At 33.7% G+C, this 16740-nt stretch overlaps 1 protein-coding gene across 2 annotated transcripts in view; it reads right to left on the reverse strand.

Moving 5' to 3' along the window:
- Positions 1–6478: 6478 nt before the first annotated feature.
- The window catches only part of LOC129948281 (D-2-hydroxyglutarate dehydrogenase, mitochondrial-like), a 117944-nt gene continuing 107682 nt past the window's right edge, over positions 6479–16740 (reverse strand). For both annotated transcript variants that reach the window (XM_056059222.1, XM_056059221.1), the window contains exons 3-8: positions 16412–16559; positions 11583–11974; positions 11350–11518; positions 11156–11285; positions 6882–7204; positions 6479–6811 (exon numbers count right to left, since the gene is read on the reverse strand). In XM_056059222.1, coding sequence (XP_055915197.1) covers positions 6561–6811; positions 6882–7204; positions 11156–11285; positions 11350–11518; positions 11583–11974; positions 16412–16559 — 1413 coding nt within the window. In that variant the 3' untranslated portion in view covers positions 6479–6560. The remainder of the gene's footprint in view (positions 6812–6881; positions 7205–11155; positions 11286–11349; positions 11519–11582; positions 11975–16411; positions 16560–16740) is intronic.

A 16740-nucleotide genomic window follows, 5' to 3' on the forward strand; every position in this document is an offset into this window, starting at 1 on the left:
ACAGACATCTTTCTAAAAATCTTTTATTTCGACTCTGGGGACCTTGAAACGTCGAGAAATGTCAAAATTTTCAATTTGACAAATCGGACTCATTACAATAACTTCCTATGGGAAGTTAAAAAGAGGCTAGGGTGCGACCCACACTGATAACTTCCCATCCCGTCTACTTAAAACTATAACAAAATATTCATAACAAAAGAGCAGGGCCGTCGAGAGGAATTCCGGGCCCGGGACGGAAAAATGTCATATTTACAATTTTTTATCAAAGTTCATGCCGACAACAATTTCGAATAGCATGAAATTGGTTCGAATTACCGGAAATAATAATTTTTTGTTTGCAAAGTGAACCGAAAAAAGTGTTAATCTCAAATATTAACAAAAATGTACACCAATAATAATCAGAGGCCCAGATCGGCAAGCTTGTGACTGATAGATTCGAAGATAACATGCAAACAGTGGCCCAATTGCGAAAGCATGAATGATTTTAAATTTTCGGGCCCCCAAAAATAAGTGGGAATAGGTATGTTGATGATGAATATAGAGTATATTGAAAACAAAAACACTCTTCTGATTGCTTTCAATTTTACGGACCAATAGAAAATTCCGGGCCGAGGGGAAACATTTGTTGAATGTGTAAGACAATAAAGAAAATTCTTTAAGATTTAATTAAAATCAATTTTTATTAAGTTTTAGTAAGGATTTTTATATGTTTTAATTTTTTTTTTATAAAAACTAACAATATCTAAGATATTTCCCAAAATTTGACTGAATGTTGAAAGCTATAGATGATTATATAAGATGAAATTAATTTCAAAACAATATCTTTAATTTTTAAAAAAAATATTTAAGTCCAAAATCAATTTGAACCAACTTTTAGTAATGTTATTTTAGGGTATTGAAAAAACGTCAATTCGAGTTTTCTCAAAATTTTACCAGACGTTGAAAATGTTATTCTTCGTTGCAAAAAAATATATTTGAGCTAAAATCATTTTTGGGTCGTAAAATATTCAAGGTGATAATTATTATTTTTCAGTTTTTTTTTATTTATAAAAAAACGTTAATTGAATTTTTTCCCAAAAATATATTAATTTGGTATCATGACACAGTATAGCAATTAACTTTACAAACGTTATTGGTTCGTGAGATATTTTCGTCTTACCAAAATTTTCATTTTTTTTTTTAAGTTGCAAGTCACGCAATATTTTATTTGTATTGCAGGTTTTCGTGTTTTGTAAAGATTTGTCTGTTGGATTATTCTAAAAAAATTACTGAAACTTAACAACAATATATTGCATATGATAAAATAAGTTTTATTTTAAAAACTGTTTTTTTCTAAGATTTCTAGTCGAACACTAAATTTTACTAATTTAAGTGACATTTTTTAGAAGCTTTTATTAATGATACAAAAATACCGGTTGGATTTTTCTAAGAACATTATCTGTTCTGAAAATTTTACCAGATATCAAAAACGTTATTTTTGAATGCAGGCAATTGTTTTGAAGTTAGTATAATTTTTTTCTCCAAAATACTCAAGGTGACAAATATTTTTTTTCAGTTGTTTTTTATGTATAAATAAAGATTAATTGATTTTTTTTTCAAAATTATACAAATATGGTATTAAGCCAGTATGTACAACATAAAGTATAACTAAAGTCGGTGGCGTAATTGGTTCGGGACATATTTGGGGTTAACCAAATGTTTCTTTCTTAAATTGCAAAAAAAAAACAAACCATGGTTTTTTTGAAATCCAGTTCTCGGAGTAAATCGCTTTCAATGCTCAGGAGAGAGAGCTTCGATAGACGGTTTTGTCCTATTATGCCTATTTTTTATAATTTTCATTTTTGAAAATGAGCGCACTCCAGTGCAATTTGTTACCATCAAAACCAAATACATTCTCAATGCAATTTCGAGGGTTGGGAATGTAGCTCTGAAATTTTGATTTTCGAGAATTTGGTAGTAAAATAGTTCCGGCGATTGATCTGTTCCATAGTCTTTTCCTTTTTGTATGAGTCAGTCAAAGATACAAATTGAACCAACTCATTACCAAGACTAGGTCATAAATCATCCGGATACACTTTCACCAATACCTCAGCTACAGCGTGCAAATTTTTAGCAACCATCTTCTCGCTGTGAGGAATCTAAATCTCAAACGTACAGCTTCATATGCATGCAATCTTTCAGTAAGAGAAACGGATAGCTGGTCAATTACTGGGATGAAAGCGGATACTTTGTATTTTTCCTTGGGTGACAGATTTGCGCCTTTTGCTTTCCCGTAATCGAGCGGATTCAACCTCACATTTATCGTTCTGGTACGGGTGCGTACATATATATCAGTATGGGATATTTTTTTGGCTGCTTCCTCGTATTTATTAAAATCATTTCGTTTCGATTCCACGTATGATTTCTATGATTCTAGTGCACGAATTGCCAAGTCAGGAATCATTTTCGGGTCTTGCAACATCTTGTTGTTTGTAGCGTTGAATCGCTCTAAGATATCGTTCCTAAATGTTGTAAACAAAGCAGTTTCGAGACCACTCATCTTCTGTATAAGGTGCGTTGCTTCGTTCCTCTCGATGTCTTTTGGTCCTTTAAAATGCTTACTAGTGTTTACTAGTTGAAGTTTGAAGCAAAAATTTTCCAATGTCTTTATTGTGGAGGCCCCCGTTTTTGGAGGCCCCGGCCCTCCACCTCTCAATCCGGCCCTGCGTATACACTCACAGGAAGACATTTCTCTGAAAACTTTGTTGTTACGTTCTAGGGACTTTGTAGCTTTAATTCAACAAATCGGCCCAATTATAATAGCTTTCTGTGGGAAGTTAAAAATGTCTAAATTTCCTGTCTCTTTTTAACCCTCAATTTGAAGAAAGATACCATCATCAGTCGTCGTTAAAATAAGTCACCTCACAAAAGTCAAATCCATACCTGGAATGTTTTGTTTTTCAATATTCGAAGTAGACGTATAGTTTTAAAACCCTTAGATTAGTTCACCAATTTAGAAATAAGCGTCAAAAGTTATTCAATGTTTTGTGACGTGAATTTTATCTTTCCATAGCTTTTTATCGTTGTTTTTAAATTTGTTGCTAAGCCTAAATGGGTTAAAAAATTAGTTTTAGAAACATACAAAACACAGTAACTACAGTTTGAAAACTAAGTTTTTGTTTGTATCATTCGCTGAAACGAAAATATAGGGCTCTACAATTAGTTTAGATATTACTCCCTAAAGCGCTTTACATTACAAAAAAAATAAAGGGACATCGCCCTTAAGGCTCTATAGTTCTACACAGTACGATTTTTCTTGTGTTTAAAAGAACGTTAGTTTGGGGGCTATCTACATTCTTTTTCTTGGGTAAAGGTAGGTAGGTAAAATGTAGATTTAAAAGTTTACAAATTTGTTAAAACGAACTTGCTCCTGTATTCAAAGAGTCTGTTTAATAAGTTTGTCTTCAAAAATTGAAATACCATTTGATTTTTCAAAAAAAAACTTAACTTTTAAATAGTTAGAACAGTTCATTAAAATTTATTTTTATACATAAAGTTTTTTAGTTTATGTTTAAAACTTGAATTTGTATGCAGTTAATTAGGCTTTATTAATATCTATTTTATATTTCATTTTCGTAAAAAAATATTGACCCGTTTTCGAGACATTTTAAGAAGCCAAGTTTACGATTTTAGAGAAAGTTAATAAAAACCATCACTATACTAAAAGCATAACACTAGTAGTGAGGTTCTATTGTAATCTTATACAGTAATAAACTTAGAAGTTCGTTTGTTTTGATTTTAAGATTTTTTTTTATATTGCAATGACTGGTAATTTTAGAGTAGATTATAGTAATGTTCCATATATATAAGGAATGATGTTGCATATCAACTTTTACCACAAAACCGTCATTGTACCAACTCCCTTTTTAATTGCATGTGGTTAAAACTTTCCGTGAATAGGCACATCATTCACTATTGTTTTCTTTATCGGAGCCCAAACCTGGACAGAGTTTCAACTTCTCAGGAATTTGATGCTCTGTCTGACTCCATATAAAGAATTGTCTCCCTGTATCCTCACACTGAAATCGTTATTACGGGCGATTTCAATGTTCACAATTCTTTGTGGCTTCGCCATTCGGGCCAGACAACGCCCGAAGGAATGTGTGCTGAAATTTTTGCTGAGTTTAACCATCTTACTCAGCTTGTCAATGAGCGAGCCTACTCGTATATCAGACGCTAACGGCCAAGCAGAAAATACACTTGACTTGTTTCTCACTTCTGATCCTGATAAGTACACAATCAGTGTTAGACGCCTCTAGGTACATCGCACCACAGTGTCATATCTGCTAATTTCTCGTGTCAAACAAATCCAGTTAAAGAAAGAGCTCCAAAGAGAACCGTTTGGCAGTACGAGAAAGCCAACTGGAACGGTCTCAATAATTTCTTCAGGATCGGAAGCTTCTTAATGACCGGCAATACGTCTTTCGTAGCAATAAGTCCACTTGTGATCTCATGGTTCATCTCACCGAACTGTGGAACAGATCTTTACATCGTTTTGGAGAAAGTAAGATTATTGCACTTGATATTTCAAAAATATTTGATAAAGTCTAGCATCTTGCTCTCTTATCAAAAATGCGTGCTTTCGGTATCGATGAATCTCTTCTTCGTTGTATTAGAAATTTTTTTTCGAACTGTTCAATACAAGTTGTTTTGGACGAATTCAAGTCTGAAACTCATAAAATAAATGCTGGTGTGACCCAGGGCTCCGTTTTGTCTCCGAGCCTTTTTCTCATTTTTATAAATGATCTTCTGCCTAGCTACTTCTAATCCAATACATTGTTTCGATAGCACTCCTAGCTTTTCATATTCGACTCACAACCCTTCTATTCGGATGTGGGACTCAAAAATCAAATGGGGTGGCGCAACAGTCCGTTGTGAACCAGGGCCTAGTGACTTACAACTCTCAACCATACCTGTGTGCGAGTACTGTTGTCAGGAATGGAAGGGACCTACAATTTTAGGCCGAATCCGAACGGCTAGTTTGAGAAAGCACTTTCTCATGACAAGAATTACTCTTGAAGGATTTGTCAATTTCTCGCAAGAGGCAGTACCCGCGAAAATTAATTTTTTTACATTAAGGTGGCACAGGCAGGGATTGAACCCAAGACCCCTTGCATGACAGTCCAACGCACTAACCATCATGCCACGGACTGCAACGGCAAAATATGATTAGCTCAATTCTGACCTACACAACATTGAACAATGGGGAATAAAATATCGTGTGGAATTTAATGCTTCGAAAACGCAATGCTGTCTTGCATCGTTAAAGCGAGATAAACCCTCTTTGCCACTATCTATGAGTGGCACTTGCATCAACGAAACGGAAAATCTTGACATCCTCGGAATGTACATCAGCAACCACCTTTTGTGGAGCGATCACATACGCGATGTTGCCAAAAATTCCGCAAGATGTCTAGGTTTTTTGAGACGTTGCAAGAAATTTTTCTCTCCGTCTGATCTGGCTACAATCTACAAAACCTATATACGTCCGAAACTTGAATATAACTCTCATCTCTGGGCTGGTGCTCCAGTAACTTATTTAAGCCTCTTGGACAGTATTAAAAAAAAAGCTTTTAACATGATTGGTGACATTAACATCATCAACTCGTTTCCATCACTCGAACATCGACGCAAGGTTTCTTGCCTCACCCTTTTTTACCGTTATTTTAACGGACTATGCGATCTAGTGAAATAGCCAGTTGCATTCCTCCCCTTAAACAATTTAACCGTAATACCCGCGCTTCTAGGAATGCCCATCAGTTTACCCTTGAGCCCAACTTCGGCCGTACTATGAAGTACACACATTCTTTTTTTAGCCGTACTACGAGAATGTGGAACGCCTTGCAACGCTCTATCTTTCCCTGTCATTGCAATGTCCAGAAATTTAAAACCAATGTACACCGACACCTCCTATCCAACCCTTCTCTCTTTTCCTAATGCTCACACAGTGTCTTTGGTATATTGAAGGTATAAAAAAACCTTTTAGTGTTTGCTAATTATAAAAAATAAAATACCTTTTTGATAAAATTCAAATTTTCGATTTTTGACCAAAAAATTTGTATGGGTACTAATTATATTTTAGATCTGAAAATAAAAAAAAGCCTAACGCATATCTGCTTAAAACCTTAATTTCCGAGTTTAAACTTAATCGACTCAATGGTATGGGCTTTTACGGCACGCCGAGGACAGACAGACAGACGGATGGAATTGAGAGTTCTTAATTTTGTAAGAATGCAAACTAACTATATACTTAGCTCCTATTATTCGCAGTTAAAAATAAAATGGGATACAATTTTAAAAGAATAACATGAAAATGTTGGTGCTTGAAATCGAAATTCGAGTTCTGCAACTCTGAAATTAAACGAAATTGCATTTACTCTATAAACAAAATTAGTTGTCATAATTATATGTTAAATTGAAAGACTACAAGATGGCAGAATAATATTAATCACATATTTATTGTCTAATTTATTTACAATTTTAAAAAAATCCTATTCAATTTTTCCTCGTTTTAGTTTTTGTTATTGTAAGACTTTGTATGGGTTTAGTATTCCATTAGGGTCCAAGAGTTGTTTAATGCTCTTCATCATATTTATAGCATTTTGCGGTTTTGAAAATCCCAAATATTTCGTTTTTAAAAATCCAATACCGTGTTCAGCACTCACACTTCCTTTCAACTGTGATGTGTATTCAAATACAAAAGGTTCAATCGCCTTATAGAGCTCATTACTATATTCCTTGCATGAAACATTCAGGTGAAGGTTGGAATCGCCTATTTACGCAAAGAAAATATAAGAATTATATATAAAAACTCATCTTAATTATTTTAATATTGATTTTACCCAAATGCCCATAACCACAAACTCGAAGCGACATTTTTCCAACTCTTTTCTCTAAGACTTCTACAATTTCATAAAATCGACGAAGTGGCAAGGAAATGTCATATTTAAAGCAATATCCATCATTGATCAGAGCCAATGGAACTCGTTCCCGAAGACTCCAGATTTCTTTGACTTTACCAGGATCACTTGTGATTGTTCCATCACAGATCTCACCACTTTCCATGCCAATTTCCAGAAATGTATTGAATTTTTCAGCATCATGAGCTTCGTTACTGCCCGAAGTTTCAATCAACATATAAAATGGATAGCCATCTACAGGTGATCTGTGTAATAATTTTAAATTTTAACAAAATAATCAATCAGAAGAAATACATAGGTACATTAATAAATACATACTCGTATATACATACATGCATAGACAAAATTTTGCGAAACTAAAAAGTTTTAAATAAGCAAATTTTCAATCGAAAAAATATCAAGCACAAGTTATAATAATTTTAGTCTAAAGCGAAACTAAAAGCAAAATGTTACTTAAATTTTGTGGGGTAGACACACTCGAATGGGCTTATTGCTCCCTGAACCAATTGCACCGAGTTATTGAGCTTAATAAATTAATTTGGATTTTTTAACCTTTAAAATTAAATGGTGCTTAGACGTCAGGAACGTAACTCCAGCGTGCGGTATCAGCGGTGATAACGATAAAGGACCATAAATATTGGTTTTATGATACGTGCACATTTTAAACCAACAAATCATTTTTAAAGCTAAGTAGTTAATGGCTGAAACACATACACGCTTCAGCTTCGGCTTCGTCTGCGTTACGTTAGGCCTGCTTCGAGGTTGCTTTGAATGACATTTCTATTATTTCATCCCTCCAAAGAGCAAATTTTTTGTTTGTTGACATTTTTTACAGCTGATGAGCTGTCAGACAAAGCAAATGTTCAGATAATTGAACTAGAGCTTCCGTTTGGAGTCACATTACGTTACATTACGTTCTTTTCCTTACGATTGTCAAACGAAACGTGAGGTCGAAGCTCCATTGTGATAGCATGCATTGAATTCCTATGGCTGAACTCGTAAACGTCAGGCGAAGTTGAAGCTGAAGCTTGTATGTGTTTCAGCCATAAAAAGTTGTCGATAAGGTAAGTCAATCTTTTGATAAACGAACTGTCAAATTTTGTATTATCGACGGATTTTGCTCTGTAAAACTGTCGCAATTATTTGTATAAAAACTCGTCAAAGATAATTGGCTGCGTTCAATCTCAGACAGATAGGGTATCCGGATACCTTTTTGTTGGTGTTTAACGTGTAAAATAACAGCTGACCAAAAACAGTTGAGATGTCAAAAAAGGTATCCAAGAATTTCTGGGGTATGTTTAACAGGCAGAACAGCTGATTCAACACATGGTTGAATTTCAAGAAACTTGAAAATTGATTTCAGCTTTTTGTATTTGTTGGTAAACAAAAAGATACAAAATGTTAGTTGAAGTTGTATTTGAGGATATTCTGTACATAATAGACGAAGAAGAAGCTATTTGCCTCCGAATTTTAGAAGCTAATTGTAATCTATTTTTTTAAACTTCAAAATTTACTAATATTGCTAGGTCTATAACTACATCTATGTGTTGTCACTTCATAATAGTCCTCGTTTCTGTATGGATAGTTTTCTGCAATCAAAAAATTTTCCTGGTTGGCAAAATCTGGTACAAAGTACCAGCCAAAAAACTGGTACAATAGTCCAGATTTCGTGATAAATAACTCCAGATTTCATGGTAAAAAGAAATCTGGTTTTATTTCCCATAAATCTGGTTTCCTGGTAAAATTTTTGACAGAAAATATTCTGGTAAATATTACCAGCGTCCTGGTAGAAAGTATTTTTTTTCCTGGTAAAATCTTGTAAATAGAACCAGGAAATTTATTTTCTGGTATATTTTTCCTGGTACATAAAACCAGTATTCTGGTTTTTATTACCAGAAATACTGGGAGTTGAATAATTAACTTTTTTTCTGGTAAATAAAACCAGGAATTTTACTGTCTGGTATATTTTTTCCTGGTAGATAAAACCAGTCTTCTGGTACTTATTATCAGAAATACTAGAAGTCTAAAAATTATCTTTTATCTGGTGAATAAAACCAGGAATTGTATTGTCTGGTATATTTTTTCTTGGTAGATAAAACCAGCCTTCTGGTACTTAATACCAGAAATTCAATGAATTTAAGAACTATCTTTTTTCTGGTAAATAAAACTAGGAATTTTATTGTCTAGTATATATTTTCCTCTTAGGTAAAAATCATATTTAAGTACAGTATACCATTCAAGCCAGGACAAAAAATTCCTGTTATATTTTAACAGAATTTCGGTAATTACATTTTTACCAGAAAAAAAATATTCCTCTTATATTCTACCAGAATTCTGGTTTATTTTTACCAGGAAAAAAACATTGCTGGTATATTCTACCAGAATTCTGGTACATTTTTACCAGGAAAAAAAATATTCCTGGTATATTCTACTAGTATTCTGGTACATTTTTACGAGGAAAAAAATATTCCTAATATATTCTACCAGAACTCTGGTACATTTTACCAGACAAAAAATATTTCTGGTATATTCTACCAGAATACTGGGTTTATTCCCGGTATAATTTTTACCAGGAAAAATAATTCTCCTGGTATATTCTAACAGAAATCTGGTGTATTTTACCAGGAATCCTTCGAAAAATCTCCTGGTAAAATTTTCCAGAAAATCGTGGTAAGCCGCTTGGTAGGAATCTAAAAACCACTTTTTCTGGATAAATTTAGCGGGAAATCTGGTCACCAATAGTAGCTTTTTTTAGTGTGTTAAACGTAGATCGCTTAAAACCGGAGATTTCGCAAGTAAATTATTAATCGTATAGAATTCCAATTCAGCTAAGAGGAAATTTAACATAGATTACAGATTAAAGTTATCTCTTATTTATTTAATTGTTACGCACCTATCAATTCATAATCGTCCGACGAATCAGTTGAACTATCCATTAAAGGTTTTATCTTATAACAATTTTGACTTCGAAGCTTAAATGTTTCTATGCTTTTTGTGAACAGCTGAAAGTTTTTTTTATTTTTTGACAGCTATTCAACTCGTTCAACAAAGTATCTAAATCTCCACCTATCCCAGATACCCTATCCAACACGAGATCGAACGCAGCCATTGTGACTTTTGGAATTAGGCGTGCTTAGATTTGACTTTTTGTTTTCTGTCACTTTTAAACATGTTAAAGTTAATGTTTAAGTAATGACCTCGAATTATCAATTTATCTACACCGTTCGTAGCAATTGGGACACTTTTACTCCACTAAGTGAAAGTTTAAAGTGTGAAGTCTTTTAAAATAGAACAAGTGCAAGAATTAAAGCCGAACGATCTACCAAAACCCCGAATTGTTGGTAAATGAGGCCTTGAAATGTTGACCAAAGATCAAATTTTCTTCATCGAAAAGTTGAATATATAAGTAAACAAGCCAACCAGTCGTATTTGAACTTAAGGACATCCAGTATTTTATTATTTTGTTTTTTAGACTTGTAGTTTTTAAGAAGAAATACAACGTTTATTATGAACTTGTATGTTATGGTAAAAAATGTAGCTTTTTAGTGAAGATAGGGTTTGCTATTACTACTTTTTGCCGTAAGGGGTCACTTTAAGACCGTATGTCAGAATCAACGCGCCGAATATTCCAAGGTCTTACTCGTCTCGAGGTAATCTGCGTAGATAAGCAACTTCACATAATCCCACAAAATATAGTCCAGTAGTGTTAAATGGCATGGTCTTGGAGGCCACGCCACAGACCCGCGACGCGAGTTTCCAAAGATTTCCTCTTGTTACTTCACGGGACCAGAACCATTATTTTGGCCAAATTTTCAGGATTTTCTAATGTTGCGTTTTTCAGAAGTAAATATTAAGTGACAGCTGTCAAAAATACCACCTTTGAAAAAATATTTTCAGATTGAAAACCACACGTCTACGAAAACGTTACAAAAAATCTTTCTCCAGTTTTCAAAAAATAAAAAAAAATCAATGAGGGACCTTATTTTAAAAACCGACATTTAAAGATGCCTTAATTTATAAAAAAAAATATGTTTCGTAGCAATATAAAAGAGGGCGCAAAATTAATATTATGATATGCAAATAAGTAAGTAATAAATATTCCATCAAAAACCTTTGGCTTGTGCAATTAAGGTTATGAACTAAAGAGACATTTACTTAAATAGTTATTTATCTAAAAAATATACTCGTATACGTACTTTGTATCAAAATGTTCCAAGCTTGCTGCTAAAGAGTTTGCATCTAACATCTCGCAAGATGAAAGTATTTCACCCAAATGCCTTTTAGCTGATACAAACGTTTTTAGAACATCGTCAAATGATGAGATTCCTAATAAATATAAAAAGTCATTAAGGTTTTTATTAATTTTTTAAAGAAGCATTTCCTGATTTACCTAAAAATGCAACGTGTACAGCTTTTGGGGCTGGTGGACAAAGAAGAGCTAGCTTTGTTATTATACCCAATGTACCTTCCGAACCGATAAACAGATGCTTAAGATGATATCCAGTGTTGTCTTTCTTAAAGCCAGACATAAGATCTAATACCTCTCCATTTGCAAGTACCTTCGTATATTGAAAAAAAAATTGTACAACTATATTTGAAGATTTTTCAAAACCATATACTTACAGCTTCAACACCCAAACATGACCCATGAAGATTTCCATATCTCAAAACCCGAAGACCACCTGCATTCGTTGATAAATTACCACCAACATGACAACTTTGCTTCGCTCCCAAATCGATTGGCACCACTAGGCCAACTTCTTTGGCTTGCTGCTCGAGATTGTCCAAAATGCAACCAGACTCACAGACAGCAATGCCAGTGACTTCATCAATACTTAGGACTTTATTCAAACGTTGTAAAGAAAGCACAATTTCATCACAAACTGGAACTGAACCCCCAACTAAACCGGTATTTCCTCCTTGTGGACAGACTGCAATTTTATTGTCATTGCAATACTTGAGAATGGTTGAAACCTCATCGACAGAACCAGGTTTAAGGACTAACTGGCTGTTACCTTTAAAAATGGGAGAAAAAATGTATAGAATGTTAGGAATAAGGAAATTAGTGTTTATAAATAGGGTGTATTTTTGGGGTTTTAATGATAGTTTTTTTTAACCCCTATACGCAGTTGGTTTTATAAAGATTCAGTACAAAAATTGGTCTATTGTCTTTTAAAATGAGGTTATTTTCATTTGTATCCACGAAGCTTAGAAAAAGCTAAAAAGACTTTTTGAAATCAAAGAAAAGTATCAGTTGTCAATAAAATATACAGGGCTATTCATTTTGCAGCTTCAAAAGTAAACGCAAATAAAAGCAATATAGAAAATTTGTTTTCGTGATATTTCTTTTTTATTATAAATGTTGAACGTTGACATTATTATTGTTAACATCATTTAAATGACCAGCACTTTTTGACACATATTGGGGGGTATCTTACCCAAAACTTGACGAATTAAAGGTTTATCTGCTTAACACAGTCTTTCACGTAGCCGCACAAAAAAGTCTATCGGTGGCCAGTTGATATCGCCACTTCAATTACTTGGGGATTCTCTTCCACCGCCTGTTGTTCAAGTACCAATCGACGTATCTATGACCAACGTTTTGAACAGTCAGCTGGCTTTAACCCTTTCACTTACAGCATCAGCGATATTATCAGTGGTACGAGCGAAACGATGATACACACGCCTTAAAATATCTGTAACCAATCCAGTATCTATTCTTCACAATTTTTACAATTGCTTTCGAAACATTTAATTCAATTTGTTTTGGAAGGATTCAAGTACGACTCATAACATAAATGCTCTTGTGCCCCAGAGCTCCGTTTTGTCTCCTTCCTCATTTTTACTAATGATCTCCTGTCTGCTACTTATAATCTGATACATTGTTTCGCTGACGATAGCACTCTTAGCTTTTCATATTCGTTTCCAGACTCACAACCCTCCTCTTAGGATGTGTAACTGCAACGGCAAAATATGATTAGCTCATTAAATTCCAACCTACACAGCATTGATTGTACAATGGGGAATACAAAATCGTGTGGAACGCTTCAGCTTCGGCTTCGTCTGCGTTATGGTGGGCCTGCTTCGATGTTGCTTTGAATGACGTTTTTATTATTTCATCCCACCAAAGAGCAAATATTTTGTTTGTTGACTTTTTTTTACAGCTGTTGAACTGTCAGACTAAGCAAATGTTCAGATAATTGAACTAGAGCTTCCGTTTGCGTTACATTACATTTTCAAACGAAACGTGAGGTCGAAGCTCCATTATGATAACATGCATTGAATTCCTACGGCTGAACTCGTAAACGTCAGGAGAAGCCGAAGCTGAAGCGTGTGATTCGGCCATTAATGCTTCGAAAACGCAACGCTGTCTTGTACCGTTAAAGCGAGATAAACCCTCTTTGCCACTATCTATGAGTCTCGAAATCCTCGGAATGTGCAACCACCTTATGTGGAGCGATCACATACGCGATGTTGCTAAATAATGCCGCAAGATGTCTAGGTTTTCTGATACGATGCAAGAAATTTGTCTCTCCATCTTATCTGGTTACAATCTATATATATGTACATCCGAAACTTGAATATAACTCTCATCAGTGGTCTAGTGCTCCAGTAACTTATTTAATCCTCTTAGACATTGTTTAAAGAAGAGCTTTTTAAATGATTGGTGAAATTGACATCATCAACTCGTTTACGTCACTCGAACATCGACGCAAGGTTCTTTGCCTCACATTTTTTTTACCGTTATTTTAACAGACTATGCGGTCTTGTTAAATTGCCAGTTGCATTTCTGCCCTTAAATTTAACCGTAATATCCGCGCTTCTAGGAATACAAATCAGTTTACCCTTGAGCCCAACTTCGGCCTTACTATGAAGTATAGAGATTTATATTTTAGACGTACTACGCGAATGTGGAACGCCTTGGCACGCTTTATTTTTCCCTATCATTGCAATGCTCAGGAATTCAAAATCAATGTACACCGACACCTCCTATCCAATCCTTCCCTCTTTTTATAGTGATCATACTGTGTCTTTGGCATTTTAAAGTTATACAAAACCCTTTAAGTGTTCACTAATTATATATAAAAAAAAGAAAAGTTGGACGATTATGTAAACCATAATTTCCTCTTAAAGCACAAAATGTGGCTGTTTCAGAATCAGCATGTTTTATGCGTTGTGCGATAATCAAGCGATCCATTTTCGTAAATGTCAGGCTTTCAACTGAAAAAACTAAAATTTCACAACTTAGTTTGACAGGTGTCGAATTCCAAGTTTATACTTTTGAAACCGCAAAATGGATTACACCTTAAATTATAAAATTATACTTTTTCTTAGGGTTTTGTTGTCTTTTGCAGTTTGAATTCGACTTCAAAATCAATCTATCACAACAGGTTTTTGAGATACAACATTTTATGATTCAAATTTGTGCTCCAGAAAAAACGAAATTTTGTAGACCAGTGTGATTAATATGATTTTTTGAGGTAGCTTAAACTTTAACTAATTATACGCTTGTTCCAGATTTGAAATACCATTTCATTTAACAAACAAATATCGGGTGCAGGTTTTTAAAAAATATCAATCAGACACTCTAACTGATAATAAAACTGTTTTGCAAATTATATTTCTGACAAAAAATTCGTAAGAACGAAAAGTAATAGGCTTGATAAAAATAGGTAATTGGAGTTAAACAGATTTCCACATAAAACAAGATTTCCACTGTGAAGAGGGTAAAATAAATAGGTACTAACTTCACACAAATCAAATTCCAGCAAATTATGAAAACAAGGATTAGTTAAAATCTCAATTTTTCTAAATGCATTTCTCATAATGCTTAAGTCGAAAACCACTTTTCTCGAGTTTTGTTTAAAAAGTTGTTGATTGGATTTTTCGACAAAAAATAACTAAAAGTTTGCATAGCATGATATAATTTAAGGTTAAAATAAATTGGGTGGCGCAACAGTCCGTTGAGAACTAGGGTCTAGTGACTTACAACTCTCAACCATTCCTGCCCGGGATGGAGGGGACCTACAATTTAAAGCCTATTCCGAATGGCAAATTTGAGAAAGCACTTTTCATGACAAGAATTACTCTTGGAGAAGAGTAAGAGGCAAGAGACAGTAACCGTGAAAAAACTTTAGATGGTATAGGCAGGGATCGCACCCAAGACCTCTGGCATGATAGTCCAACGCACGTTTTTAAATTCATTTTTATTAATTCTATCTTAAACCTATCTTAAAGCTGGACAAAAATGTATAAAACTAACCTAATTAACCATAACTTACAGTTAAGTAAGTTAAAAAGTCCAACGCACTAAACCATCATGCCACGGTTACTACTATCTTCTGGTATATTTAAAATCATTTAGCAAGTCATTTAGTTTTCATAACTTCTCATTAATTATGAGATTACTTATGGGTCTTCATTTGACACTATTTGTAAGGTTTTAAAATACCTTGAATTTAATTCCATTGTTTATGAATTTTAGAGGTAGTTCTTAGTGGTGGTTTCTCTTCAATATATTCCAAAAACTTGATGTTATAACCTTAAGACTACGAATTTGTAATGTGACGAAAAATTGCTTTAATATAATTTTGTGTTTATTTTGTTTAGAATTGTTTTAATACAAATTCTTTAGCGTTTTTTTTAAAGTTTATGTATGGCATGGTTAAGACTTACAACTATGTAATGAACGGAATATCAAAGTAAGGAATTGTAGATCTAGAAAATCATTACTTTATCTAAAAAAATGACTTCATGAGTTTACCGAGCCTCAAATTGTCTAATAAAAAGTATGTTTTTGAACAGTAAACGGTTGTATCTCAACTAGCTGGTGTGATCTTAAAGGCAGATTCGAACGAAAGCAATCTTAAATCTTAGAAAAAGCATCATTTGTTTGAAACCTACTTTACCTTGTTGACCAGTTTAATTACAGAAAAGCGGTTTCGCGAACTTTGGCAGTTAAAAAAATTACGACGCATACACGAGATTTTGTTAGACTTTTAAACAAACCTAAAGGGAAACATTTTACAAATTTTACGCTTGCTATTTCTCATTATTTAACTGAACTATTTTTAAGTCTTTCGACCTAAACTGAGATTAGGAAGCGGTTCGTTAATCAATAATACACTTAGCCCAAAAAAGCTCCGTACAGAAGCTTTCGTTTTGTTGATTCTGGTATTAATAAATTGTATTATAACAATATATTAAAAACAAGTATTTTTAAAATCAAAATCACAATTTCTTTTAAATTTGGTAAAAAGGTGAAGGTGAAGGTGGAAACTAACTTTTTTTCAATCTTACCAAGTTCGTTCTTAGATTTATTCCTAATACTATTTTTTCCAAAAAAAAAACACTAAAATTAGGCTGCTGTACGGAGACTTTTTGGACTAGGTACGCGAATGTCTCCTTGAAGTCAAATTACATAAATAAAAGCTTCAAAAGACAAGAATTACCTCGTACACTCCTTAAAAAATCCACGTTGTATGATTGAAGTTCATCCTTCTCTTTGATAGTGTGATTAGATCCAACTACAGATTCAAAAAATCCAACATCTTTGTCCGTTAAGACTGCGTAGTTTCCACGTTTAACATTATGGCGTTCCTGCAAAAAAGAAAACATCCGAAACCATAAAGAAATAAGCATCATCTTTGTCCCATAATGTTTAGATTAAGATTTATAAAAGGTTTAAATTGTAGATAAGGTTCTTAATAACATCTACAAACTTTTTTAAGCTTCGTCGGTGGTTTGTTTAAAACTTTAACCACATTAAAACCGACACCTT

This window comes from Eupeodes corollae, chromosome 2 (assembly GCF_945859685.1).
Source record: "Eupeodes corollae chromosome 2, idEupCoro1.1, whole genome shotgun sequence".
Lineage (NCBI taxonomy): Eukaryota > Metazoa > Arthropoda > Insecta > Diptera > Syrphidae > Eupeodes > Eupeodes corollae.